Source organism: Aethalodelphis obliquidens, unplaced genomic scaffold, assembly GCF_003676395.1.
Source record: "Aethalodelphis obliquidens isolate GAN/ISIS:26980383/991018 unplaced genomic scaffold, ASM367639v1 scaffold17, whole genome shotgun sequence".
NCBI lineage: Eukaryota > Metazoa > Chordata > Mammalia > Artiodactyla > Delphinidae > Aethalodelphis > Aethalodelphis obliquidens.
This window is the reverse complement of record NW_020837961.1, coordinates 30,017,587-30,045,142: the sequence shown is the minus strand read 5'-3', so window position 1 is coordinate 30,045,142 and position 27,556 is coordinate 30,017,587. Positions and strand designations below refer to the sequence as shown.

The 27,556-nt window shown below is 48.1% G+C and overlaps 1 protein-coding gene across 2 annotated transcripts in view; it reads left to right on the top strand.

Moving 5' to 3' along the window:
- The window catches only part of GATB (glutamyl-tRNA amidotransferase subunit B), a 75,695-nt gene that overhangs the window by 39,599 nt on the left and 8,540 nt on the right, over nucleotides 1-27,556 (top strand). Inside the window, exons 6-11 of one of the 2 annotated variants that reach the window (XM_027117181.1) lie at nucleotides 3,214-3,327; nucleotides 5,579-5,663; nucleotides 6,371-6,415; nucleotides 8,399-8,588; nucleotides 20,184-20,317; nucleotides 27,391-27,469. In XM_027117181.1, coding sequence (XP_026972982.1) covers nucleotides 3,214-3,327; nucleotides 5,579-5,663; nucleotides 6,371-6,415; nucleotides 8,399-8,588; nucleotides 20,184-20,317; nucleotides 27,391-27,469 — 647 coding nt within the window. The remainder of the gene's footprint in view (nucleotides 1-3,213; nucleotides 3,328-5,578; nucleotides 5,664-6,370; nucleotides 6,416-8,398; nucleotides 8,589-20,183; nucleotides 20,318-27,390; nucleotides 27,470-27,556) is intronic. The other variant, XM_027117182.1, reaches the window with a different exon arrangement.

Sequence of the window (27,556 nt, the reverse complement as noted above, 5' to 3'; positions counted from 1 at the left end):
TGTAGGGAAGGCGCGAGGAGCAGGACAGTGTGGCCTCAGGTAAGACTGAAAAGGTCTGCGAGCGCTAGATCACCAACAATAAGAAGTTTGGATTTCATTCCAAGGGCAGTGGGAGGTCAAGGAAGGGCTTTTAAGCCAAGGAACAACATAGTCGGATTACCGTTTTGGAAAACCACCGCGGCTGCTCCATGGAACGTGGGTTTCAGAAGGGTATGAGTAGAAGCTGAGCCCAGTTCCGAAGCTTTGGCAGTAGTTCAGGTGGAGGATGGTGCTCTTCTGGACAGGGCTGGTGTCGGTGAGGATGGAGAGAGCAAGATGGTGGATTCGAGGTGGTTTTTAGAAATAACAGGATTTTTGTTAACAGGCTGGTGTAGAAGGCAAAGAGGCCGGAAGGAGTCAAGGAGGCTTGAGGAACGAGGTGGCGGTGCCATTTGCTGACACGGGGAAGATGAGGACAAAGGTGCATGTGTTGCAGGGGCAGATCCTTTAGTTTCGGAAACTGAAATGCCTGGGCCACCTCCACGTGGAGATGAAGTAGGCGCAGAGGTCAGTGTGGATGGAGTTCAGAGTAGGGTTTTGGCTGAAGAGAGAAATTCAGGAGTTATCAGAACTTGGATGGTGTTTAAGACCATATACATTTACAGAGAGAGTGCAGGTAAAGAAGACAGTCCTGAGTCTGGATGGGAACAAATGACACGGACATGGAAAGTGTCCAGGAGGTAGGGGCCAGCTAAGGGTGAGTAAGGTCACAGCAGCCGAGGGAGGAAGATGTTTCAGGGAGGAGGCGTTGGTTGGTAGGTCACGTGCCGCCGAGGGCCGGCGTATCCAGTGAGGGGAAGACACAGCGTGTCCTGCGTCCGTGGGATTTGGCAGCCAGGGGTTGATGGTGACTTTGACAAGGCGTTTTGCAGAGAGGTAGGGACAGAAGCCAGGCTGACATGGGTGTAGGAGTAAATGGGAGGTGAGCTCACGGAGATGAGATGCCAACAAACAAGCAGTACTTGTTTGAGAGGATTTGCTGAAAAGGAAAGCAGAGCAATAACAGCAGAATGATGAAGAGAGAACTGGGTTCAAGGGAGTGGGTCTTTGGGGTTTGTTTCTAGTGAGAAATACTGTTGATTATGGATACACATGCATAGAGGGAATGCTGAGGAAGAGGGTTAAGGAGTGCTGTGGGAGAGAGGAGAGAACTGAAGGAGTGATGTCTTTGGGAAGGCAAGAGGGGTGGGAGTTTTAAATCTGGGCTCCATTCCCAAGGGCCTTCCATCTGGTCTCAGAGAAAAGACTAATTCAGAATAGACTACAATCGTGTGCTCTACTGATTGCATGTGTTCTGATAGCTCCGAGGAGCCACCAGTGGAGGCTGGCCTACTGATGAGGGTTTCCAGGAGGAGAAGGTGGTACCACTTCTGTGGGACCTCGAAGGATGAGCTGAGGTTGAAGGAGGGACAGTGACAGGGATGACGAGGGCCTGTGGGGACCAGCGAGCAGACAGAAGCTTCCCTGATGGGAGGAGGCTTTCTCAGGGAATGAGCAGCAGGAAATGTGGGGTGTATCAGTCAAGACCAGACGAGGGCTCTTGCATACCAAGCAGAGGAGGTGGGATGACCCGGTGGGAGCCAGCTGTGCACTTGGTCAAGTGCTGGGAGTGATGCAACCGTCCTGTAGCAGGATGTGGCTGGAACTGAGCTGGAGCGGGGTGGGGCTGGAGCAGGAGGGGTCACTGAGTTGAAGGTCAGGATGGGATGCGGGTGCTCAGGCAAGGATGGCAGCCATGGGAATGGAGAGGAAGTGACAGCTCTGAGGGATGTTTGGGGGGAGGAACTGACAGGATCTAGTCAGTTAGACTACAAAGGGCCAAGAAAACAGAGCAGCAAAGGATGCCGCAGGGTTCCTAGACCAAGAGTCTGATGATATCAGGAGTCGCTGGGACTTCTTGAGATTCAAGGAAGCACATGTTGTCCTAAAGGGGCTATGGGATTTTGTAGAAATGTGAGAGGTCCATTCTGGAGACATAGAGTAATTTCTGGGCTGAAAGGCACCTTTTCCCTGCCTGTTAACGTGGGTGGCCATTGGAGCGGCAGAGTGGGAATGACAAGAGACCTGTTGCAAGGGTCTCTTTTTCTTGGCATAGAGTATATTTGAGCTATTTTATTATTTTAATATGCTTTTGCTATGAAACCTTGGAAAAGAAATTGCTTTCTTCAGCCCATCGACACATTCCTCTCTGGCAGATTCTTTTTTAGTTCAAAGACTTGCCTAAGAAAAATCCAGCATTTTGTCTTCCCCTTTTGTTCTGTTTTAAATATTGTAAGTGGAATTGGAGAACAGAGAATTGAGGCCTTACCTTGCAGGGTATAAAATGTGATGATTTCTTATCTTTATCTCTCTTTGGCTTGAGATTTTGCCTCCCTATCCTCCTCAAGAGCCTCTTGGCCCTCTCCATAAACCACCTGCTTCCTTAGGGATTACTGTTCCCAAAATGGGGCGGGGGGGGGGGCTTGCAGGGTCAGAGAAGGTCCTCCCAGGATGGGGATGGCCCCCTCTGAGTCCCTCCCCCACAGACCGTCCCCTTCATAACAGCACTGTCTGTCTGCTGCGGCAAACCCTTACAGCAGTCAGGAAGGATTCCGAGTCCTGTTTACGGAAGGAAGAGATCATTACAGTACCTGGAGGAAGGACGAGGGGAAAAGCCCAGGTTTCTGGCTCTTGCCCTTGAGCTGTAAATTCTCAAGGACCCTCTTATAAATCTCCCAGAATCACTGTTGGAAATCCACATTCCATTGGAGAGCAGTGTAGGGCTATCACATGATCATTTCTGAAGCCTTCCCCCACAACCCAGCTCTGACACTTTGAAAAACACTTCGGAATAAAACTGCAGGGTAAATCTCCATTTTTAACAGTGTTGTTTTTCTTATTTGGCATGAAAGAAATTAGATTTCCCAAGCCAGTATATCCAGAATTTCTCCTGCATTCTACATGTGCACAGGTGCACAGAAATGTATACACACACACCCCTCAGATGCCTTAGGACCATCATTTTTGCAAGTGGGCAGAAGTTAGTACTTCAGGACCAACCTTACTTCCTCTAAGGTTAGGCTGCTGTAACTAAACAGCAACTAGAGTTAGACGTTGCTTGTACTCTCTTGCCTTGAAAAAACCACGATTGCCTCAGAGAATTTCTAAAGTGTTGTCTTTTTTCTTTCCTTACAGAGGGCCAGTTGAGAGTGGACGCCAACATATCTGTGCATAACCCTGGGGAGCCTTTGGGCATTCGAACCGAAGTAAAGAATCTCAATAGTGCCAGGTTTTTGGCCAAAGCTATAGGTGAATGTCAGCTGTTACTCCTCATATACTTCTTTGTATCAGTTATCTGTTGCTGTGTAACAAGCATCCCCCCCCCAACTTAATGGCTTACATAATAACATCTCAACTTCAGAGTTTTGTGGCTTGGGTGGTTTTTCTACTTGTCCTGCCTTGGCTCGTTCATGTGGCTTTGGGGAGCCGGCAGCTCCGCTGAGATACAGGGTCCAAGATACCTCACTCACGTGTTGCAGCCTTGGTGCTGGATGTCTGCTGGGCTGCTCTACCCACGTGGGCTTGCTTCATTCACTTGCCTAGCCCAGCCCTTCTTATTTGGCGGAGGGGGCACCCCAGGAGGATGAAGGCAGATGCCTCAAGGCCTCTTGAGTCATTAGCTCTAGAACTTGCACAGCATCTCTTCCAGCACATTCCATTCAAAGCAGGTTCAAGGGGAGGGGAAATAGACTTCACCTCTATGGGAGGATCTGCAAAATCCTGTAACTCTGTTTTTCCATGTACCACATTCCTTCTGACCAGACCGAACTGTATAAAGTCGTATTTGTTCATTATAGATGGCCACGATTTGACCTAATTGGTCAGTATGTTTTTCTGCTTTTTACCGTTTTAACTAATAGATTGCTTGGGCCTGTGTAATCAGGTATTGGTCTTGTTTGTTCACATTGTGGATCTTTCAGTGTGGACAAATGTATACTAGTAGTTAAAATCGAACAGTTGAGCAAGGTCAACATCTAGGGTGGTCCATAGAAGTTGATATCTGTGAATATGAGGGGAAGACATCTCAGAGGAATGAAAATATTCTTTAAAACCAAAGGTATCTAGAGAGGAAGAGAGGAGGGAGGAGGTGGAGGTTAAGGTGCACCCTTCAGGGTACACAGAGAACGGGATGGATGAATGGAGTCACAGCCAAAAGGTTTAGTAGCATCCTGGGTATTAGAAGGAACACAAAAAAGATTTTCTAATCTTGTATAAAATTTTATTATCCTGAACCTGAAATCATCAACTAGCCTCAGTGAAGACACTTTGAGTCTGCAAGTTTTCAGGAAAAAAGCATTAAAATGGTCAAAGGGATGACTTACAGGAGAGGAAGGTGTTGGGGAAGGTCCCCGCGTGAAGACAGACTAATGATGGTGGACTCTTCTGCCTGTAAAAGGAGACACAGTCCACATTTCTGAGGCCATGATAGGTTTGGGTTAGGGAAAACCCTCCAGCTCAGGTTTGTGAAGGGGAAGCTTGGAATGAACAGAAAGAAAGTTCTACTTCACCTTGTAGGTGATAAGTGTTCTGGAACTCATTCTAAGAGGTGGTGATGGGAACCTAAAAAACAAGATTTTAGGTAGGTTCATCCCTGATGACTTATGATGGAGACCCCTGCCTGATTTTGGCTGTCCCTAACCTGTTATTTTATGAAGGACCCTTTGGAGTAGTCTGAGACAGAATTCTACCTGTGGTCTGACTCAGGCTGGAAGAACCGAAGCTTTACTGTTATGGGCTTAATTCTTCAAGCCTGTAATTTTTCTACCCCATGTTTCTCCCTACATCACGCTTTTTAGCCATCCTCTTCGTGTTGCTGCTTTTTATCAGCTATGATAAGAGTTTGGATTTGGGCAAGGGCAGGTGGTACATGTTGGGCGGGGAGTTGAGGGGGGAGCGGAGGCTAAAGCTGTTTTCATAAGGAAGCTTAGCAACTGTGGCTGTGCTTTGCTTACCACTTCTGCCTTGTTGGGTGGTGAGGGAGTGTGGCATAGAGCAGTGGCTGTTCATCATTTGGGGTCATAGATCCCTCTCCATATTTTGGAGAGAGGGTCCAGAATTTTTATTCTGGACCCTCTCTCCAAAATATGTGCCTGTGCACACATGCACATTTGCATATAATCTCAGGAGGTACTAGAACCCCTTGAAGGCCACCCGTGGATCCTGGGATAAAAACTCTTGATAAGCAGCGATCTTAGATCTGGGGTCATTCTGCGTAGATATTGGTCCTAGCCCTGCTTCTGCCACGTTTTGTAGCCTGTACTGGGTTATGCAATCTCTCTGAGTCTGGGTTTCCTCAAAAAGTGAAGAAGCAGAGCTTCCTAAAAGGCCCTTTCTAGCATGATTATTCTATGACGGCAGCAAGAATAAAATATAGCATCTGTGGGAAGAATTATAAACAACTCCCTTGATTAGTTTTTGACATAAAGATCGAAAAAGATGTCTAATTATTGCTAAACTGGATGAAAGGGATCAAAATATGATACTAAACTATTATTTTTAGACTATGAAATTCAGAGGCAAATCAATGAACTCGAGAATGGAGGTAAAATCCTGAATGAAACTCGCTCGTTCGATTACAAGCTGGGGTGAGTTTGCATGACAGCATCTTGAATACAGGTAGGTGGGGCTCCAGTCTGGGCTCACCACAGACCAGCCATGTCACCTTGGAGAAGGTACTTAGCTTCTCTGCACTTTGGTTTCCTCATTAGTAAAATTAGGAAAATACGGTACCCTACAGGGTTGTGATATGCCCTCTAGGGCTGGTAAGAGGTTTCACCTGACTGCCATCAGACTTGCTGAGTCTTAAGTCCTGGCACTTCCCTGGCTTCCAGCTTACCTCCTTTGTTCCAAGAATTTTTACTTCCTTAAATTCTATCAGACCTAAGTTCTGCCAATTTAAGCTAGAAGTGGAAGAAAGCTTAGAACTGGTTGTAGTGGTGTCTTTTTCTGTTTAGATATCTTTGAGTCTAACTTTCTGACTCTGAATTTTGAGGATTTTATACACTTAACAGAAGACTGGGGAAAAAAGCTCAAGAGCCTAGAGTTTGAGCTGGTTAAATGTTGGAAACGTTGAAGCAATTTCTTTTCTGTTCTTTTTCTTTAATTATCATGCTAAACATTTGTCTTTCTTTAATATTATTTCTGCAATGTATTCATGAAAGTGTCTCCCAAGGAAGGCTGAGGAGCTTGAATCCCCTGGGTTCCCTATTGGTAGGGGAACCCCTGTCTGCATCTACACTAGCTGACGCTGCATGCAGCATTTTTAAAATGTTTTCTCATTTAACTGTCACAGGTGCACCGTGCCGATGAGAGACAAAGAAGGAAAACAAGACTACAGGTGGTTACTCCTCCTGTCAAAACACCATTCTATATTTGGGTCATATTCCAGGTCCACTTACAGACCAACATAATGATCCTAGATTGCTTTTAGGAACCACTTTTCCTTGTTGTTGTCGCATAATGGAAAATCTAGGCTTCCTGTTTTACGTGTACACTGAGAGGAAGAGTATTTTCTTGATTTGGTAGCCTTGGAGTACCTTATTTGACAGGATTCAACAGCTGGAAAACACTTGTTCACTCACCTCTGTGTCAGAGTTTTCATAATTGAGCTAAGAGGATGGCAGTTGTGGGGTGGGGCCTAGGCTGTTCTTATTCTCATGTTCAGTAATTAATGCAGTAACACTGAAGTTCTGTGAGAAGGTAGAAAAAAGAGATGTATATGTTAATGGCAGTTCCCTTCAAACCTCAGGTGATGCTGTTTAACACGTTAGGCCTCATTTGAGATCCAGAAATAAAGCAAATAATAAGAATAGCTTCCAATAAATTGAGACTTTTGTTTCTTCCCAGTTTAGCAGACTGCAAAAATTAAAGATTTAAGCAACAAAGTGGTGGGGGTTGGCACTTTCCTTTGCGAAGTGCAGGAAGAGGTAAGAGTAGCCATTGCTGTCAATGAGGAACAAATATAGCATCGAGATTTAGGAAAGACAAAGCTCACAAACCCTTAGAATGCATGTCACCTCAAGGACTCCTCTTGTGTGTCTGTCAAAGTCACCATTGTTCTAATTATAGTGATCCCTCTAGGTTCAGTCTGTTCTTCCTAAGAACTTCTTTGTTTTCCATTGTCGCCCCTACTCTGTTTATGCTGCTTTCTCACTGAGCGTGGAGTTGGCTTTTAGCACAGCCAGTGGCTTCAGCTCTGTCTCTCAGGTTAACAGATGGGATTCAGGAAGCCTCCCTTTGGTTTCCTCTTGCCTTCAGAAGTCAGACTAATTCATAGCACAGATTTGGCATTGAGGTGATGGGTTACTTGCCCTTCTGAGCTATTACCTTGGAGCCACCATTCTGCATTACCCTGCTTTTGCATAAGCCCTTTGACAAATATGGGCAGAGAGAAAACGTTAGACTAGAACAGAGGGAAGGACATCTTTATTTCACAAGAGTATATGCAGCGGTGCGGCTTCCACATTTTTTTAAAAATTAGTTGACTTTTTTAGAGCAGTTTTAGGTTTACAGCAGAACTCAGTGGAGATTACAGAGTTCCCATATACTCCTTGGTATGTGTCGTATCCCCCCACCCCCCGCCCACACACACAGAGGTTCCTCTGATAACACCTTGCATTAGTGTGTAGTGTGGTACCTTGGTTAAAATTAATGAACCAATATTGATACCTTATTATTAAGTAAAGTCCATAGTTTACATAAGGGTTTGTGCTTTATGTTATCCATTCTGTGGGTTTTGACAGATGTATAATGACATGTAGCCACCATTACAGTGTCATAGAGAATAGTTTCACTGCCCTAAAAATCCCTTATACTCCCTTTATTCATTCCTCCTTCTCCCCTAGCTTCTACATTTTATTTAGGCAAAATCCATTTATTTCTTGCACTTCTCAAGAAAGAAAGTTTTCTTTTTCTTTGATTTTTCATTTGTTACACAAATACTGCTAAAAATATTTAAAAATGTATAGTCTTTCTTCCTAAAAAGTAAATTGTTCTCATTTGGTCCTATTTTTTCCAGCCTATGTCTTTATGAATATATACTTTATCCACAATTACAAACCACAGTGTGGCATCAACATGGTGCTGTGCCTTTTTCACTTAATGCTCTTAGTTTAAGCATAGAGAGTGGTGGATTTGGTCATTTTGACCTTACACTTGTATAAGGACTAGTTCCTGGAAAACTAGGAGACTTGATGTTATGGGATGTTGGAAAATATTTGCAAGTAACATGGCATCCAGACACACACTTTCATACTGACGATAGGTTTGTTTCTTCCAGCTAAACCGAATACTCAGTCATGCCATCTCCTCTGTGTGCCAGGTTAATGCCGGAGCCCAACCTGCCCCCGCTGCTGCTCTACGACTCGGGGTCCCTGCCCCCTGGCACAGACCCGCAGCAGGTGATCAACATCGACCAGCTCCGGGAGCAGCTTCCCGAGCTGCCCCGCGTGACCCGGGAGAAGCTCGTGCAACAGTATGGGATGCTGCCGGAGCACAGCTTTGCCTTGCTGGTGGGTACTGATCAGAGGCTGCGATCAGCCCAGCAGGGGCGGGGGATGCTCCTCAGGGGGCTCTAGGTGCAGTGGCCCATGCCTTCAGCTGTACCGTAGAACCAGGCGTGCTAACCTTCCTCACCAGCCTTTTTGGTAAATGCTCCTCCGAAAACCAGAAGATGAGGCAGGATCTCGTGTCAGTCATTCCTTGTGTGTAGACACGAAGAGCTGCTCACAGCGGCCGTGGAGGCTTCTTGAAGACAGTCCAAATGTTATGGATGAGTGTTCTCCCTTGCGTCTGCAGGACAAAAGGAAATCAATATATAGGCTTTCTAGATGTCTGGCAGTATTGGACATGACAGAGTCTGGCAGGAAGTGGGGTTCTCAAAAAGCCAGCCAGTTGTTTTACCAGTTGTAGAAGAAACATTTATTCCACATGAAATGCTGAAAACTCTGACTAAAAGTGTTGGTCCTTAGAGGATGCATCTGAAGGGGCTGTTAAGAATCTGACACCATGGAGATGTGCTCAGGGATTTTCCATCCTTTCCAGGGCTGTTGGGCTTTGCAGTTTCCTTTGTCACGGCAACATTAAAGTGACACAGCGTCTGTGAGAGTGGCATTTCGTCACAGCTTGTCTGTCAGGGAGGATGAGGAAAGTTTCCCTGCTGCATCTCTCGGGGATGAGGTGTCTGCCACACTCATCGTGTGGAGCGCAGAATCCCTGGAAACTGGGCTTTGCATTGTAATTGACTGATAATAACTGTGTAGGGATGTTAGAATATTCCTATTCGTATATATATGTATATACTTCAGTAACAAAACTTGGCCATTTCTGGTACAAGGTAGGCGAGCGAATGCTTGTTGAATGAATGAGTCTCTCTTTATCATCCATTGATCAGCTCATTTGAAAAGTATCCAGAGTATACAAAACTCAGTTTTGTTAGGTCGACCTTGGAAAAACACACGAATCCTAACAGGCTTTCCGGCTAATAGGTGTTCTGTGCGAGATGCACATGAACCCTCTTTCACCACCAGTGATTAGACACGATGGGTTATTTTCTCTTGCTTTAGGCAGAGTTGCTCACCACCTCCCATGGGCTGCTGTTGTATCTTATTCACACCTCTGAGGTGATTATGTCACTGTATTTTAATTCTTTGTTAGTGTATTTCATTCAGTGCCTTGAGGGCGAGGACGGTTTCATCCTCTCCCTCTGCTCCATTACTCGGTGCAGATTAGCACGTCAGCAGTGCTGACTGCCAACTCTTTGTAGGAATCAGTTAGTGAGCTTCTTGTTCAGAGCACCTCTTAACCTGAAACCTCTGGCAAGTCACGGCCTGTTCCTCAGTTGATTTAACAAACCTGAGTTTTAGTCTTACACATCTTCCCCACCATCTTGACTTTCCAGCCCACTTGAAATAAACTTCAGACTCAATACTAAATGCTAAATTCCAGTCCTGCATTTCATAACGGATTTGCCAAATTAAATAAGGGATGGGAGGACACAGACCGAGGCTTCTCAGCCCCAGGGATAGTACCCTCACCGCCAGCAAGTTCTCTGAGGCAGAGGCACATTCGCACTTGTGTCTGTGTCCCAGGCTCTGCTCCCGTGACCTTCAAGTGCCACAGCCTAGGAGGTCTTGGATAGATGGTTGCTGAGGGTGGCAAGTGAGTGAGTCTCTGTTTTCATAGTTTAAAGGCCCTGTTTAGGGAAACTTATTTTTGATCTCTTCAGTACAGCACTTTTACTGGCATCTCCTGTGTAGCAGGTACTGAGACAGGGACAGGGACTCTCCTTTTTGTTTGTTTGCTCTCCAGGAATATGTACAGATGACACTACAACTAACCAGTCCCCAGGGCAGACTGCACTAGATAGATGTGTGATGTAGGCTGGGAGCCCAGAGGAGGCAGTGATTACCTTGATGGAACAGAGGGGAAAACTCTCAAGAAGGAGGTGGTTTTTGAGCCAGTTTTATAGGGACTTGTTTTTTTTGATATACTAAAAATATGCTTATTTTTATAGCTTGCAGATAATGTAGTAGGTGACTCATTTCGGTTTTTTCTTTTTCTTTCAATGGCTAGTACTTGAAATTTTCAAGACGGTTGAGAAGAGAACTTAGTAGGAATGGAAGGAGGATGATTCAGACAAATTTTTTTTTCCTGAAATTAGGCATCCTGAGCCCTTGATGACTTGATAATCACTGGAAGCTGAGTTACTCGTAACATACCCGAAAATGGTCTGTTCACGTTTTTTCCTCCCTTCCTCAGAAACACAACAGATTGCTGAGAAGGGCAGATGCACAAATCTGATGAACTCTCTTTCAATTTAAAGAGTGCCAGGAGTATTCATTAAATCAGTAGCTGTGGTGGAGGTCTGCTCTGCAGAGCTCCGAGTCCATACTCCTGCCTTTGGGTCACTTATTAAATTAAACATTAAGCACATACCCACCCCGCACAGGCCTTACCCACAAATGAATATAAAAAACTTCAGAACTTAACTCTAGTCTTTAATTTTTTTTAATTGAAGTATAGTTGATACACAATATTATATAAGTTACAGGTGTGTACAATACAGTGATTCACAATTTTTCAAGGTTGTACTCCATTTATAGTTGCTGTAAAATATTGGCTATCTTTCCTGTGTTGTACAACTCTAGTCTTTATCTTGTCGTCCTACTGTGTGGTGAGCGCTGAATTGCCTATTGATCATTTCTCCTTGGCATTTACAAAACTCTAATATAGGTCTATCTTAGCATCTACCACAAAGTCTGGCACACAGTAGGCATCAGTGAACAGATGGACAGGTAAGTGGATGAATAGGGTACTGTCACAATACTCATGAAAGTCCTGGGAGAAGCAGTGTTCCTGATAAAGCATCCCTGTTTCCAAAGGTCAGATACATAAACCACCCTTTTGACAGCCCAGCAAATCACAGGGTGGTACCTGTGTCCTTGAGCTCCGGGGGGAGAAGCCTGGGGTTTCCGCCTTAAGCTCACCACGTGCCGTGACCGGCCTCAGGTCACTTGGTCTCTCTGACTCTTGTTTTCTGAACTGGTTTCTTTAGGACATTAAATATCTGCATTCTGGTTTCATCTCTTAAACCCGTCTGATAATCCCCTCCCAACAGGTAACCTGTATGACTGTTTCTTCCTCTGGCCTCTTGAAAAGTATCATGTCCCACCTAAAACTTCAGCCTAGTGAGCTAACCTTTCCTCCCTATCTTGTGTCAGACTCCCTTGATTCCTGACCTCATTTGTAAGGACCATGGAATGGACATAATGGAAGCTGAGATCACAGCATTAGGATTTTGAAAACTGAGAGATTCTAGTAGCGGAAGCACAGCAAGTTCTTCTCTGAGTCAGTGTATCCAGGATTAATTATGAGAACAGTCAAGGTTATATGCAGGTACGTTTTTCTGGTAGATAATCCCAGGTGTTTTCTTTGGGGGCATCTCTTCCTAAACCTTGCTTTGCTGGACTTGGAACGCAAACGAATTGTTGTCATTGGCTTGATAGGCAGCGCAGAGTCGAGGCTGTTGGCTAACAGCAGGTTGTGCGGTTCACAGCAGACCACTTTCTAATCCATCCTCCCAGCATCCCCTGCTGTCGGTACCATACATCGCCCCATTTTCCCGGTGAGGAAACATCACCTCTGTGGTTGAGTGGTTGAGTGTAAGACACTGAGTGACTTCATCAGGCCTGTGAGGGAGCTGACTGCAGGGCCCAGACTCTTTACTTGCAAGCGCTTCTGCCTGCTGGCACATACAATGTGCCACAAGGCCAAGTGGAAATAATGTTTCAAGTTCATTGCTGTTTTCACTCACCTAGCAGAGAAAACAGAATGTTTACTTTTGTGGATATTAATGCTTTATCCAGCCCCACTGATGCTTCATGAAACGGAGCCGTAGAAATCAGTCTATTTAAAACTTTTGCCCACCCCTCTAGGTTTTTAAGATACCAGCCTGCCTATAAATAAACATAAAAAGTGCTGTCTGCTGAATTCAGTGAAGATCAGTCAACTCCAGTGAAAAGCAGAAATTTTATTCATTTTCCAAGTAGAAAATTTAAGTCAGAGGAAAGAAATGTAAGCTCTTCTCTGCAGTTTTATTTATTTTGTTTCTTAGACTTCCTGCCTTAGGTACTTGGCCCCTTCTGACGGAATCATTGAGAAGGACCTCCTCATAGTGCATGGGGTTTGTAGGTTTTGTGGGATGATTTTGCCCAGTTCCTTGTGTCATGCACTTGGTAAGAATGCATCTGAGCTCACAGGGTGGCTGGCCGTGTATGAATTCAGTGGACAGATTTCAGTGTCATCTGTCGTGGGAGGTTTAGTGGAGGAATGACATAGCAGCCTCAATTCAGTGTTTCTTGAGAGCCCACTGTACTCACCACAGTGCCCTATGCTGTTGTCAGATGTAAGAGCTTTATCTTTTGTGTTGTGTTTAATTCTCCTGAGGAGCCCTGCAGGCCAGTGGGTTAACACACTAAGAGACAGACACTCTTTTCTTTTTTTTCCTGACACATAGTTGATTTACAGTGTTGTGTTAATTTCTGCTGTACAGCAAACTGACTCAGTTATACACGTATGTACATTCTTTTTTATATTCTTTTCCATTATGGTTTATCCCAGGACATTGAATATAGCTCCCTGTGCTATACAGTAGGCCCTTGTTATCCATCCAGTCTGTATGTAATAGTTGGCATCTGCTAATCCCAAACTCCAATTCCGTCCCTCCCCCACTCCCCCCTCCCCCTTGGCAACACAAGTCGAGACAGACACTCTTTCTTTTTTTTCAAGATTTTTTTTTTTTTGATATGGACCATCTTTAAAGTCTTTATTGAATTTGTTACAATATTGCCTCTGCTTTATGTTTTGGATTTTTGGCCCCGAGGCATGTGGGATCTTAGCTCCCTGACCAGGGATTCAACCTGCACCCCCTGCGTTGGAAGGCAAAGTCCTAACCACTGGACCGCTAGGAAGTCCTGAGACAGACACTCTTGAGTCCAGATTTCGCCTCTGGCATTGAGGAGCTGGGAGGACTCTGAGAAGGTACCTGAAGCTGTTCCCTGCCCAGAGGAAAGAGGAGGGGAACGAGTCACTTCCCCAAAAGGTGACAGGCACAGCAGCGTCTTCACGGAATCTAAAAAGTCTACATACAGCTGACCAGACTCCCAAGAACATGCTGCCAGGGTGCAAGAGCACCAGACAGCTGCTAGCACATCAGGAGCCACGCAGGGCAGAATTTTAGCAGAAATCCAGCATGGCTCCTGTGAGACTGGAGGGAGATGTGATTACCCTCCGAGTCAGTGACTTCTGCTGCTGTGTGTCTGTCTGTCTTTGTGTGCAGCCTCAAGACATGTGGTCTTATTTGAACAAATTCATTTGCCCAGCTGGTTATTCCCCATTTAAAGTCATAATCTTTTGTTTCTGACATCATGGAAAGAGTAAGATGTCTCCGAGGAGCAAAGAAACAGAAAGGATATCATGATGATGGTTGGCTGTCGAATGGATTGTTTTCCAAGAGTTTTGCTCTGGGTCTCTCGTTACCTTGAAATGGCCTGGTTTTCTGTCTGGATGAATTGCCTATAAAATAATTTCCCATGATAGATATCTGTCTATCCCATAGGTAATACTACTTTAAAGCTAATAGTTAGAAAAGCAACTGAACCTTATGGACTGCTTTTAACCGCCCAGACTTATTGAGTAGCAAAGGACTCACCGTGTAACCACAGCTGAAGGAAAATCCATTTGGTCAACACCATCGCTCACCATATTTCAGCTTCATGCACTTTACAAAATCGATTTTACTGTTCATTTTATAAAATTGCCCCCAGTGCTCGTCAGCTTAAGGGTGCTTTCACAGTTAGTCTGTGCATCGAAAAAATAACCCATGTTTTTATTCTGGTCAAGTCGAATCAAAAGGTGCGTCTTCTAACTTGACTCCCGCAAAACCCACAGTTCATTCACTTCAGGTGCAAGTGGCAAGGGGCTTTCTGAGGTGAGTCCCCTCTGGGCCCAGGCACCTGCCCACTGGGGTTGCAGTCCTGAGCGCCAGCCTTGGGGACTCTCAGGGACTCTGTCCCCAGCCCATCCCAAAGCCTCATTTCCTGTCTGTACAGTAGACAGGTTTCCTTTGGGGGACAGTTAACAGAAACTGTTAACAGAAACCTGAGTAACACAGGTTTCGTCCGTGTCGGGACCATTTTGACAGCAGTGGTTTTAGGCTCACTGAAGTGTGATTACCATCAGAATTGATTTCTTGACAACATCCTCTTTGTGTCCGATTCTCGCAGTCTTTGATTATGCCTGTCTGCTGTCAACTTTTATTACCTGAATTATTTGGATTTTGATTGTCCAAGGGAAAGTCCTCCTCTCAAATTGGTTTCTCTCAACGTCTCTCCTGGAGTGAATGCATCACAGAGAACGTAGACTCATCTCCATGCGTCTAAGCCAGGGGTCAGTGAGAACGCTCCCGGAGTCCAGCTCAGAGGTGTGTGCTTCCCGGCTTTGCTGGGAACAGAGCACAAGTGAAATGGATGGAACTGGAGTTTCGCTCAGATTTCAGGGGCTCCCAAGCTCTCTGGGAACATGACCCAGAGGTGGAAATTGTGGGGACCAGAATAGGACTGTAGACCCATCTAATCATGTATTCCTTGAGTCAGGCTAAAGAGCATACCCTTGGTGTTTTGAGTCAGTTTCAGAGCTGCTTGAAAGTGGCAGTGATGGTTCAGGATTCCAGCTTCCTCCACACACTCGGTGGAGAGCGGTGTTTTCTGTGCCAGCCTCACACCACCAATTAACTACCTTTTGTTTTCCCCACTGATGAATGCTCTGGATGAGTCTTTTTTTTTCCCTTCTCTCTCACTGAAGGATTTCCACAGCCCCTCCTTGTTTCCGTGAAAAGCAGAGGGAGGCTCCGTTCACAGCATAGACCCCCCCTCCCGCCCCACTGCAAGTCCCAGTCCCTCCCATGGCCGCCCCTCGTAGGGGCCTCCTATCACCTAATTTCCATTTCCACCCCAACACTAGCAGTGATGTTATCTTCAGGGCCGTGTTTCACAAAGTTGTTAGGTCCGAGTTCTTTTTTTCTCTCACCTTGTAAGAAGGATTAGACTCACAGGAGTGATGTGGAAGCACAGAGCTCCCGTCGACATGCAGATGCCGGGCCCTCTTCCCGTGGCGCAGCCCCTGTGGGTACCTCCCTTCTTAGGCGACTCCTCCTGGCTCCTGTGAGTGCAGCCCAGGCGGAGCTGTTGTCACTCAGTTGCGGGTACGGGGTTCCCCCGAGCTGTCAGCCACTCCCCCCCACAGCACGACCTGCCCAGTTAGGTATAACCTCGTGCGTGAGTCACCCGCATCGGAGGAGCCAGAGTGCGATGAAATACCATGTGCTTGACGCCGAAACTATGTGAGTGACAACAGGGTTTGTTTTGCAGCGTCAGGGATGCTGCAGAATCAGGCAGCACCCATGCAGGTGCGCTCCCTGACTTCTCTGGGGAGGGGTGTGGAGGGATGCAGGAGAGAGGCTCCGGGGGTGTTCCGGCCACCCTCCTGTCCCCCCGGAAGCGCTGTATGGGGGTGCCACCATTCCTCTCCCTACCCCCCCGACCTGGGAACTGGTGTGTGTGTCAGCCGTGGCGGAGAGCACCACGTGGTCCAGGTGTAACTTGGCAATGGCAGCACCTGAACCCACCATTTTCTCTTCCTAATTTCTAAGCTAATTGCTGAGGGCCTTTGCTACATTTTTAATATGTTAAGAACCTTTCAACAGCTGGCAGCTCTCAAAATAATGCAAGTGGTGGGGAAGTGCATTCTTTGGATGGGCAAGTTGCCTCGTGTTGTGCCCCGCCCTGGCAGGTGCTCAGTTTCAATCCCCAGGAAGGCGGGGATGTGACTGTCCTTTGTCAGCGGCAGTGGAACCCAGAGGGTGAGAGCACAGGCTGCAGAGTCCCAGCTGTACTGTTTTCTCACCGTGGGACCTCAAGCAAGTCAGTGCTCAGAGCGTCCCCACCTGTAAAAGAGAATTGCACTAGTACCTCGCCCACAGAGTCGTTGTTGGCACTGGATGAGTTAATGTAGAGAAAGCACCCATTATTGTTGCTGTTGAAACAACTATTAACATCATTAGCAGCAGCAGTAGCCACGTGCCGTCCCCACCCTTCCCCCCGCAGGGCTGCCCGCTGATCCCCGTGTAGCAGGTATTCAGGCAATAAAGCCAGGGTCCCCGTAGCTGACGGGTCACTCCCTGCCACATAACCAGCTGTCCCATAATGTGTGCTCTGTGGCCTTTTTCTTCTCCGAGTCTGCCACCGGGCAGCTGTCTCTATCGGGTTTCATTCGCCTTCTAAATATAGTCCAGCCTCATCCTGCCTATCATCAGATTCCCAGGGTGTGTGACTCAGGACAGGAATGGCAGTTGAGAAATCAGCCTTCCTCCTCTTGGAGCAGGATAGTCTTCTGGCATTTGGTCATCTCTGAAGGTAGGCTGGAAAAGTCGGCTGCGGGGCACCTGGCTTTAGGGCCCGATGCAAGTGTGGGTAAGGTTCCTTCCCAGAGCAGCAGGGAAGGGAAGGTGACCCCTCTGCCTTGCCTCACTCCAGCAGTGACCAGCGGACAGACCCACTGGCAGTGGAGGGTTCGTGTCTGCATCCAAGAGGCTGGCCTGGCATTGGCTTTGGGTGTCATGGGATGCTTTGGGAAATTTGATTAAAATGTGAAAAGGATGCTTCCCAGTTAGTCGCAGAGCTGTAAAGAGTGTCTGGTGTTACACAAAAGCCAGGACCAATTGTCCATGCCACTTGGGCTATCTCTTTTTTTTTTTTTGCGGTACGCAGGCCTCTCACTGCTGTGGCCTCTCCCATTGCGGAGCACAGGCTCTGGATGCGCAGGCTCAGTGGCCATGGCTCACGGGCCCAGCCGCTCTGCAGCATGTGGGTTCTTCCTGGACCGGGGCATGAACCCGCGTCCCCTGCATCGGCAGGTGGACTCTCAACCACTGCGCCACCAGGGAAGCCCCGGGCTATCTCTTGAAGGAACAGTTTGAGACATAGTCGGCCGGGAAACTTGACGCCCTGTGTAGCTGAAGGTTCAGCTCTGTCTGATGTGGGATAGATTAGTGCTGGCTTGTTGCCTCTGAGAAGGACATTAAGGGTTCCCTAATGCAGTGGCCTTTCTGCCTTGCTCTTTTTTTTTTTTTGGCTGCACCACGCGGCTTGTGGGATCTTAGTTCCTCGACTAGGGATTGAACCCGTGCCCTTGTCAGTGAAAGTGCAGAGTCCTAACCACTGGACTGCCTGGGAATTCCCCTGCGTTGCTCATAATATGGTTTTCACGTAAGGGAATTAACTGGTCCATTGTTTTCCCGAGAAAACCAGATGGCTGCGCGGCCATGTTCACAGGGGCTCCTGAGATCTGGGCCAAACATTTGCCAATCTCACAGAAAAACGAAGAAGGCCTTACCTAGAATGCTGTGTTTTTCTCTTGGTAAGCGGGCTTCTGATGTAAAGAGCCCGAGCGGGCAGCCCATGTGTGACTTTGCATCCATCTGTCATTCTCCGGGCGGGGACAGCTCGGCCTTCTGCAGCCCTGCTGCCTACAACTCGCCCTGTCACGATCGCAGACTTTCCCATCCACTGCAGATTGTGTACTGAACCCACATATCCCCCAGTGAAGCACAGCTCCAGCTCAGAGAGGCTGCCTCACAGCACTGACACGAAAAGACAAACAGAAATCTGACTTGCCACGTTATCCATCCAACAAAAAAACCACCCAAGGGTAGAGGAATAGATATTCATCACGTCCCAGCAACTCAGCCAGGCCTGTGAGTTCAGTATTTCTAGGTGGATTTAGAAAACCTTTCCTCGGCAAAGCAGAGTCCTCCTGACAGCTCTTTTCACCAGCAGGCCAGCCTCTCTGGGTTAGAACAAAGGGAATCCCACTTATGTGATTTGGGCCGGTAGCCGGTTTTCTCCCTCTCCAGTGGTTTGTGTGCCATTGTGGAAATATGAATACTTTTCCATAAGTTAAACAGAACTTTCTCTTCATGCTGCCTGAATTTGCCTTTATCTGTAGTCAAGCTTTGGCTGCTGAGGTGGCCTTTGCCCAGGTTTAGCATGAGCAGAATAATACCATCAGCTTGAAAAGAGATTCAGGAGATGATTATGGGATGATTCAGTAGGCTTGTCACCAGAGAATGCAACTGTTATAAAGGGCACGTAGTTCGTTTTTGTTTTCGTTTTTTTACGGAATTTCTATTTTAGCAGCTGTGAGCCTGTGTGTTTATTACAGCATCTACAATAACGAAACATTGAGAGCACTTTTGTTAGTGTGTCTCGCTTCTTCCCAGTATCGTATTTTTCCAGAATGTTCTTTTGGTTAATGAAGTTTCTCTGAAAGGAGCGAGGGTGGGAGCCTTACCTGCAATATAAAGTTAAAAAGGAATATTTTAAGGAAAGCGTGGTTTGATTTGAATTTCAGCAGGTAGGGGAAACCTACTGTTTAAAATGCATTTGGAACCTTCAGCCTCTCAGATGTGGGTGGAACATGTTTTTTTTTCTTCATTGAAAAACAAGGGCTGGGCTTAGCCACATTTCTTGGTTTTGCCAAATCCATCTGAGCAGGCAACGTACTGTATAATTCAGTGAGTGCCTTGGGGATTACTCTTAGGCATAATTGTGGCAATTCCGATATTTAAAGGTGAACATGGTATGATAAAGGGTGAGCATTCACATGTGATTTTTTTTAAGAAAACACAAGGCGATGGGAGACGCTGATTCACCCATCGATGCTAACCAGGCAGCTGCCGTGACCCAGCACAGAGACCCAGCACGTGCCTAGCTCTAGGCACAGAGAGAACGGGCAGCGTGGCCCCTGACTCACAGAGTTGGCAGTCCGGAGGGGGAGGGAGAGTAGGGGCTTCTTCAAGCACGTCTCCTTGATGAGCCAACCCAGGTGATTGTTTTCACAGAGCGCAGTGAGAGCCAGGATCAGCTGGGCTCAGAGGCCTGGCACTACCCTCCACCCATCACGTGGTCTAAGTGGGTCACGTGCCTGTGTTCTTACTCATTTTGAAAACATGTGAAAACCACTTCTGTCCGCTCTGGGGATGATGTGAAGATGAGTACAGTTACGATCCACGTTTGATTTTTCAGAAGTAGAATGTTCTGTTTGTTCCTTCTTGGTCTGTTGCTTTTCTTACCTTCTTTTTCTAGCCATCGCTAGGACTTACAGGAGCAGACAGGCCTGGAAAGAGACAGGACGGTAAACTCAGGCTAGACATGCTGCTCAGGGATAAACGTTGTAGGGTAGGGTACCCATGGCTGACACTGAGAGGGCGAATGAGTTTAGGGGATGTCAGGTTTCATCGTCCTCTGGTCCACAAAGTCCAGGCTGTCTGCAGTATGTTCCTTCCTTCGACAGACTGCTGTATAAATGCATGGTGACAGTAGTAGAAGTAGTAGAATACTTGCTGTTTACTGAAAGGGATCAGAATTTTCTGGTGACATCCTTGTTTGGGGAAGTACCAGTAGATGTCTCAGGGATGCAGAGGGTGACAGTTTCAGAATACTGATCTTTCATTTTTTGGAGGCTTTATATCATTTTCTTTTTCTTTACAGAATGAAGTTGGCCTACTGGAGTTCTTCCAAAATGTGATAAAAGAAACTAGGGCAGAGCCAAAAAAAGTGACTAGTTGGGTCCTCAACACTTTTCTGGGCTTTTTAAAGCAACAGAACCTTGCCGTCAGTGAGAGGTGAGTGGGGTCTGGGGGCGCATTTTCCTTTCTGGTGAACTCTGTGTCCAGAAGCAGTTGACACAGGGCAGGGCTGGTGTTCTGCCCTCCTTCTTCCCCCTCAGGATCTCCTGACGAGACACAGACATCCCCTGTGAATGTCAGAGTCTAAAGCTGTCCGCCATCCCCTTCACATCTGAAAGCTCATTTATTCCGATCTCTGACCGTCCACGCTGTCCTTTGTACTGTGCTGGGCTGGGGACCTACAGATGAGTAAATGAGGAGTGTCCTACCTGCAGGGCATCCAGGCTGTAAGAAAGCAGACAGTCGGCTCAGTACGATCCCGTTACACCGCAGGTGTGTTCAGGCCACCATGAATGCACAGGAAGGGGACCTGCACCGAGGCTGGGGCGTCCACCAAGCTTTCCCTCAGGAGGGAGAGCGAGTTTCCCTCAGAGACCAAGCCCTGAGGAGTTGCCAAGTGGAGGGAGGGTTCCGAGCATTCTGGACCGTAGATGCAATTATGCGACACTCAGAGACAAGAGGCGTGGTGGGCTCAGGAGGCCCAGAAGCTCCAGGGTGCTCGGGAGGGAGCAGGGGAGCTGCAGGGATGGGCAAGGCCACCCGGGAGGCTTCACACGCCTTTGTCGGCAGCTGTCAAAGGCCTGAGAGCACACGCTCACTCCAGGTCCCCTCTGGGGGGATGGGATGGAAGATGGAGCCGAGGTGGGAAGCCCAGTTGGGTACCTCTTACAGGAGCGCCCGTGCGAAACGCCCTGTGCCTGGGCCCGAGTGCGGTGGACCAAGGTGCGGATAGTGTTTTCAACTCCACATGACTCGACCTCCCTCACACGGGCTTGGGGCGAGATGGAGTGGAGCCTTTCAACCTGGTGGGAGGTAAAGGAAGAGGGACAGGTGGGGAGGATGCCATGTTCCTGTTGGACATGCAGGGTTTGAGTTGCCTGTGGGACAGATGTCCCCCTCGTGGGGTGACTGATAGGCAGTCAGATACATGGGCCTGCATCTGCTGGGAGGCATCTGGGAGTGTAAATCCGAGAGTTCTCACTTGTTCAAAACTCAGCACCTGTTAACTGAGACTCTGCCCTATGCTAAGTTCTGTGCTGAGCGTGGGGAAAGCCGGTCCACGAGGCAGACGCGGTCCCCGTGGTCCTTACAAAGCAGCGAGTTGGGTGCCCTGAGAAGGGGGAGAGGAGAGCTGAGCTCCCTGCTGAGTGAAGGGTGAACGGGGCCCAGCAGGCCAAGTCCAGCACACGCTCCAGGCGTGGAGAGCAGCGTGTGCACGTGGCTCGAGGGGAGCCCGAGCGTGGCATCTCGGGGAAGGCAGGGCACGGCCCAGTATAAGCGGATCGTGGACTCAGCAATGTGTAGATGGTACTGGAAGCCGTTGGAGCAGGTGAGAGCTGTGGGGAGGATACCGTGTGACCAGGCCTGAGACTCCCTGGACTACCCAAGGAGCATGGGCAGGGAAGGAGGGACAGAACCAGGACCATGGGTGTCATAGGAGCCAGAGAAAAGGAGAGTGTGAGGAAGGAGAGAACGGGCAGCAGGTTTAAATGTGGGTGTTCATCAGGGACACACAGGCAGGTGGCGCCCCGCGGGAGGCCGAGCTGTTCTTGGGGAGCATCGTTGCTGCAGCAGTTCCCACGGCCATATGGGGAAGCAGAGCCGGGGAGACAGGCGTGTGCTGACTGATACGTGAGTCCAAAGAGTCGTCTGTTCGGAGAAGTTACCCCTGTGCGATGCTGGCTTCATGTTCGGCCTCTTGCTCGCAGTGTGTTTGCACAGGTACCCGTGTGGCCATGTGGGTCTGTTTCACCTCCTCACGTGGCTTCTTACAGCCGTGACCTTGGATGAGTCGCCCTCAGTGCCGTCACTGTAAATGACAGTGATAGTGCCTGCCTCCGAGGGTTTTTGAGAGGAAAACACACGGCGCCCGTGGGCCCTTAGTGTCCATTTCCTTCTCTATTCCGTGATGGTATGTGAGGTACCAAAACGATGTCCCCCCCTTCCCGCCCCAATCCCCAAACTCCCATGGCATCTGTTGCCTGTTTCTTTCCTTCTTGTCCTCTCCGGTTTGACCTCTGTACTCAGAAACTTCAGTCTTCACACTGAAAAGCCCGGGCCCATTCAGGCAGAGTTGATGGAGGAGGTATAGCTGTACCAGAGCCTGAATGGCTCTGGAGAGGTCTTGGTGAAGGAGGGGCCAGGAGACATCTGTGAGGAACCAGGGCGTGGGGATGGCGAAGAAGCAGCAGCTTTGGGGAGCAGGGGGAGCATAGCTGGGAGGAGCAGAGGGTGGAAAATGGCAGAAAAGTACAGTTGACCATATGATTGGGGTCGAGCCGGAACATGGAGGGTGTGGAAAGTCGCGGGAGTTGAGCCGTGAATCCAGCACTGGCTGTAGAGCACCCTCTGTGCGGAGCTCGTGGAGAGCCAAGCAGGACGCTGGCCCGGCCCTTAAGAAGCTGTGTCCCGGGGAGGACTGGACTTGTGCACTAATGCTTTTACCTCAAGGCAGAATGGAGTGCTTCTTGTTTAGAACTAGTCAGTGCGGTGCAAGCAGAGAGGGACGAGACCACGTTCACCTGAAAGGCTCCGGGAAGGAGTGGTTGGAGCTTTGGGAGGAGATCTAACTCTTAGCTTTAAAAAGCGTTTTCCATGTTGCTGACTGATTGCTAGAGTCACTGAATTTCAGTCTCAGCAGAGACCTGAGCTACCTCTGGTTCAGCTCTTTCATTTAGCAGAGGAGGAAATCCAGGCCCCTAGAGGTAAGGTGCACAACTGCTCAAACCGGAAGCCAGCCCCCTGACTTCCAGACCAGTTTCTCTATATGTTGATCTGTGACGTGAGGGGTTTGCTAACAACCATTTTAGGAGCTTCTACAGGAGCTGAGATTGATAAATTAGACTGTCAGGGGAACTTGGAGCCCCTGGTATTTATCCAAACAATTCGTAAGCACTAGAGTCTTAAGAACTCCAAGGGGGGGCTTCACCTGGTAGCGCAGTGGTTAAGAATCCGCCTGCCAATGCAAGGGACACAGGTTCGAGCCCAGGTCCGGGAAGATCCCACATGCCGCGGAGCAACTAAGCCCGTGCGTCACAACTACTGAGCCTGCGCTCTAGAGCCCACGAGCCACAACTACTGAAGCCCGTGTGCCTAGAGCCTGTGCTCCGCAACAAGAGAAGCCACCGCAATGAGAAGCCCCACGCACCACAACGAAGAGTAGCCCCTGCTCGCCACAACTAGAGAAAGCCCGTGCGCAGCAAGTAAGACCCAACACAGCCAAAAATAAATAAATAAAATGAATAACTTTATCAAAAAAAGAAAAAAGAACTCCAAGGGCACCAAACTCTAAATAAAAGTGTGCTTGGTTGTTCCAAAGTCAAGGAAGGAGGAAGCTAAGCAACAGTTCTGTGCTAGAGTTTATGTAGAACAGGAACTGAACAGGAAGCAAGCTCTGTGTAGCAGCTCTCACAGTCTACACAGTTCAGACAACCACTGCCTGGGCTGCATATACCAGCCTCACCTTGGAGCAAACATTAACCAGTGAGCAACCTCGGCAGCTGGGCTAACGTTTCCAAAGCCTAGAAGGGCAGTAGCTGCAAAGCTAGCAGTAGTCTCATGATGACACCAGGCAAGGGACACTCCAGAGATCACGTTGGCAGGAAGTGATTTTGCAAGTGAGCGTTCATCTTTAAAGACCTCTCAGAAGACTGGTGTTTAAAGGGTCTGGCCAGAAAAGTGCTTGTTGAACTTGGCTTTTTCATTATTTTGAGCATATTGCTTTCTTGGTTAATAACTCATAGCTATTCATACCAGATTTGATTTAGTTAGGAAAGTGGAAGTTACTGATTCCCTGACCAAATATTTCCTGGTAATATCAGGCAGGTGCAGCTGTCCAGTTGTTCACTCCAGCCGAGGGCCTGAACTTGTGGGTCAGCTGCGGGCAGCAGCTCCTGAGGCACTAGGAAACCAGGGAAGGCCTTTGAGCTGAGAAGGGGCTGAGGCTCACAGGAGGATTAGTCCGGCAGCGTGAGATGCGGGGCAGCGTCCAAGAATGGGATGTAGGAGGTGGGAGCCTGTTAGAGGTCACAGCCGCGGGCCTGTTTGTATACAGCCTGTGAGCTAAGGATGATTATTACCTCGTATATTTAGAAACCAAAACAAAGAAGACTGCATGACCGAGACCAGGTGTGTCCCACGGAGCCTTAAATATTTGCTCTCTGGCGCTTCCCAGAAGTTTGCCGACCCCTGGCTTAGAACATGTGTGGGGAGACGGGAGCCCGGGCCACTACTCGCCAGCGGGAAGAGGTGGAGGAGGGCAGTCAAGGAGGGAAAAGAGACTGGAGGCCCAGGGAGAAGGGGTTTTCTCAGGGGGTGCAGCAGGGTGGGAAGCTATTATGTTTGGTAATTAGTGAGGGGAGGTGATTTTAAAAGAACAGCATCTGCAGAGGGATAGGGTTGGGATCCAAACAACACGGGCAGACAGTAGCCACTGATGCTCTTCATTGGTAAAAAATAATAATAATAAGGTCAGGCAGAATCAAGTGACTGCAAGACCACTTGGAGGCACTGTCAACACAGGGCAGATCTGAGCGCTCGTGAAGGTGTGGGGTTAAAGCCGCAGGAGGGAGGAACCCGGCGTCCGAGTAGGATGCGTAGCAGTGGCAGGTGATGCAGGCAAGAGCGTGGGTCCAGGGGGCTGTCTGATGGAAGAGGAGGAGGCGGGCACCCCAGAAGATTCTGAGCCTTCCATCAGTGGGTGACCTTATGATGCGGGAGGTGAGGGTCCGTGCTGAGAAGGGGCGTGGGAAGGAGACGCTCTAGAACAGCAGCTTGGGTGGGAGTGCCAGGCAGGGGCGCTGGGACGTTAGCGAGGTGAACAGAAGGATTGCTGAGCAGCCGCCTAGGTGTCCGTGTCTCCCTGTCTTTCTCCACGAGCCTCTGTGTCCCATGAGCTTGGGCCTAAAATGAGCTCAGGGGTTGCGACAGGCGGCACATTTCACAGGAACGGGGGTGGCTGTGGAGGTGTCAGGGTGTCTGCTTCCAGAATCCAGGCTGGAGATAGAGTCGTGATCCCATAAGAGCTCTAGGGGATTGGGTGAAGTTGGAAGGCTTGAGAGATGCCATTTCCCCTTGTCTGCAGATGCGCCGGGCTGGGGATGGGAGACTAGCCTTCCACGTCGGGCTCTTCTTTAGTGGAGACACACCCACGGCCCAGAAACCAGCGTGATCTGACAGCAGCCAGTTGTGCTTCTGCTGCTGTTCTGTTCCAAATCGGCCGATTTATTTATTTAACCTGATGAGGGGGGCCTTTCAAGGCCAGGGTGACAGGTCCTGATCTTTGTCATCGTCTTACTGGAGGTGAGCCCTGGCACAGCTGGAATTAGTAGACACAGTGTCCCAGTTGGGGGGAAGGAGTCTGTGACACAGATACTGCTGACCTACTATGTGTCGAGCACAGTGGGTACAAAAGGGCGATTGAGAAATCCCAAGTCAGTGGAGGTATTTCATAGTGAATGAAGGTCATTGGATGAAAGGCAAAGTATTTTTAGTCATGCTGTACTCTATTTCTGTCCTTCTCTGTCTTCACATCCCTTTATCATCAGCTCACGTGGGAGTGGGGACCCTTTTGTTTGCAGGCTTGAGAAATCTAGTTCAACCTCAGTGCTTATTACAGGTTCTACACACAGTCTACACTCTAATTGGCCTTTATGTTTACTAGGATCATAGAACATCCAAGAAACCTGAATTTATTTCGGGAATTCTTTATTACTTGTCAATAGGGTGGGAAGTTAGAGAAAGGGTGTCTTGATTTCCCAGCCCTCTGCCCCTCGTCCTGCTGAGATTTAATCAGGGTGGTCCAGACACTCTGCAAACCTAATATCCTCTTGGAATGATCTTTTATCCATACTTCGGGATAAGCAGACACTTGCAGGACAGTGGGCTGCCTCTGTGTGTCAGCTGCCTCACGTGAACAGCCCTGTGAGGTTTCACTGCACCTGAGTCAGACCTGGTGCACTTGCACTCGGTTGGCCTGGAATTCCGGGAAATTGGAGTAGGGGCTGAGCGGTAGTTTCCTTTTTACTATCGAAGAGCTTAACAAAGAAATGAATAGTGAGTAATGGGAACTGAGACTTAAACAGAAGGTGTTTTCAAGTAGTGTTAAACGTTCCAGAAGCTTTCGTTTACACAGACACACTAACGTGCTATTTATAAGTCGTTCCAGTCTATTTAAAACTGGTCCCCTCATGACCTCAGACAGACAGCGTTTCATTAGCCTAGTCGCTGCATGTGTTTAAAAGTAGCAAAACTATGTATTTTAAAAGAAATAGTCTGTAATTCAGTCTTTTCCACTAATCCTAGGCACTCACCGCCCCCCTCACCCCAGAATGTCAATTAATGACACTTTACGCCTTTGGTTGCCTCTCGTCCTTTTATATCATGGGATCTTGGCAGATAAGTCCCTTCCTAGAAGTGTAGGCATAATGAATTCCAGGCCCTTCTGTGAGAAGCTGTTGCGAGCCTGCGGGAGAGAGCAGTTTGTGGATGCCCATGAGGATGGCTGACGACATGGCTGGTAGTCACTGCGTCCCTAAAAGACAAGTTCTTACGATTAAAAAGAATTTATATTTGCACAAAAACACTCGAAAACTGGCCTTGTTAGCTGTTCTGTTTGAAGTACTTCTTAGGCTGATCTTTCAGTCGAAAATATTTAATTACTGGGTTTTGGTTTTTTCTCTTCTCGTCGTGGTTCACGAATTTTGCAGCCACCTCCTTTTTTTGACTAATTAAACTGAGCAGTTGTCTGTCACTACAACTTCTGCCAAACTGCGGTTATTGCTGGGTAGTAAAATAAAGAAAAACAACACTGGTCACAAAAATGTGTTCTGTCCTAAAGTACAAGATAACTAAATAACATAGAGCCTAACTGGCCTGTTACTTCTGTTCCTGGGTGTGGATTGAATTATTCAAACCTACAAAATCACGTGCTTTGATTTTAAATAACCATAAATGCATACACCGACAGAGTGAAATGTACATGTTTCTTCTCTCCTTTTTGGGGCTGCTAGTCCTGTCACACCCTCTGCCCTGGCTGAGCTGCTTGACCTGCTGGACAGGAAAGCCATCTCTTCATCCGCAGCTAAACAGGTATGTCCCCACCTCCCAAAGGGTCCGACCACCCTGCCAGCCCCGTACATGTTTTATGTGAAAGTCAAATGCCATCACTAAGTGCAT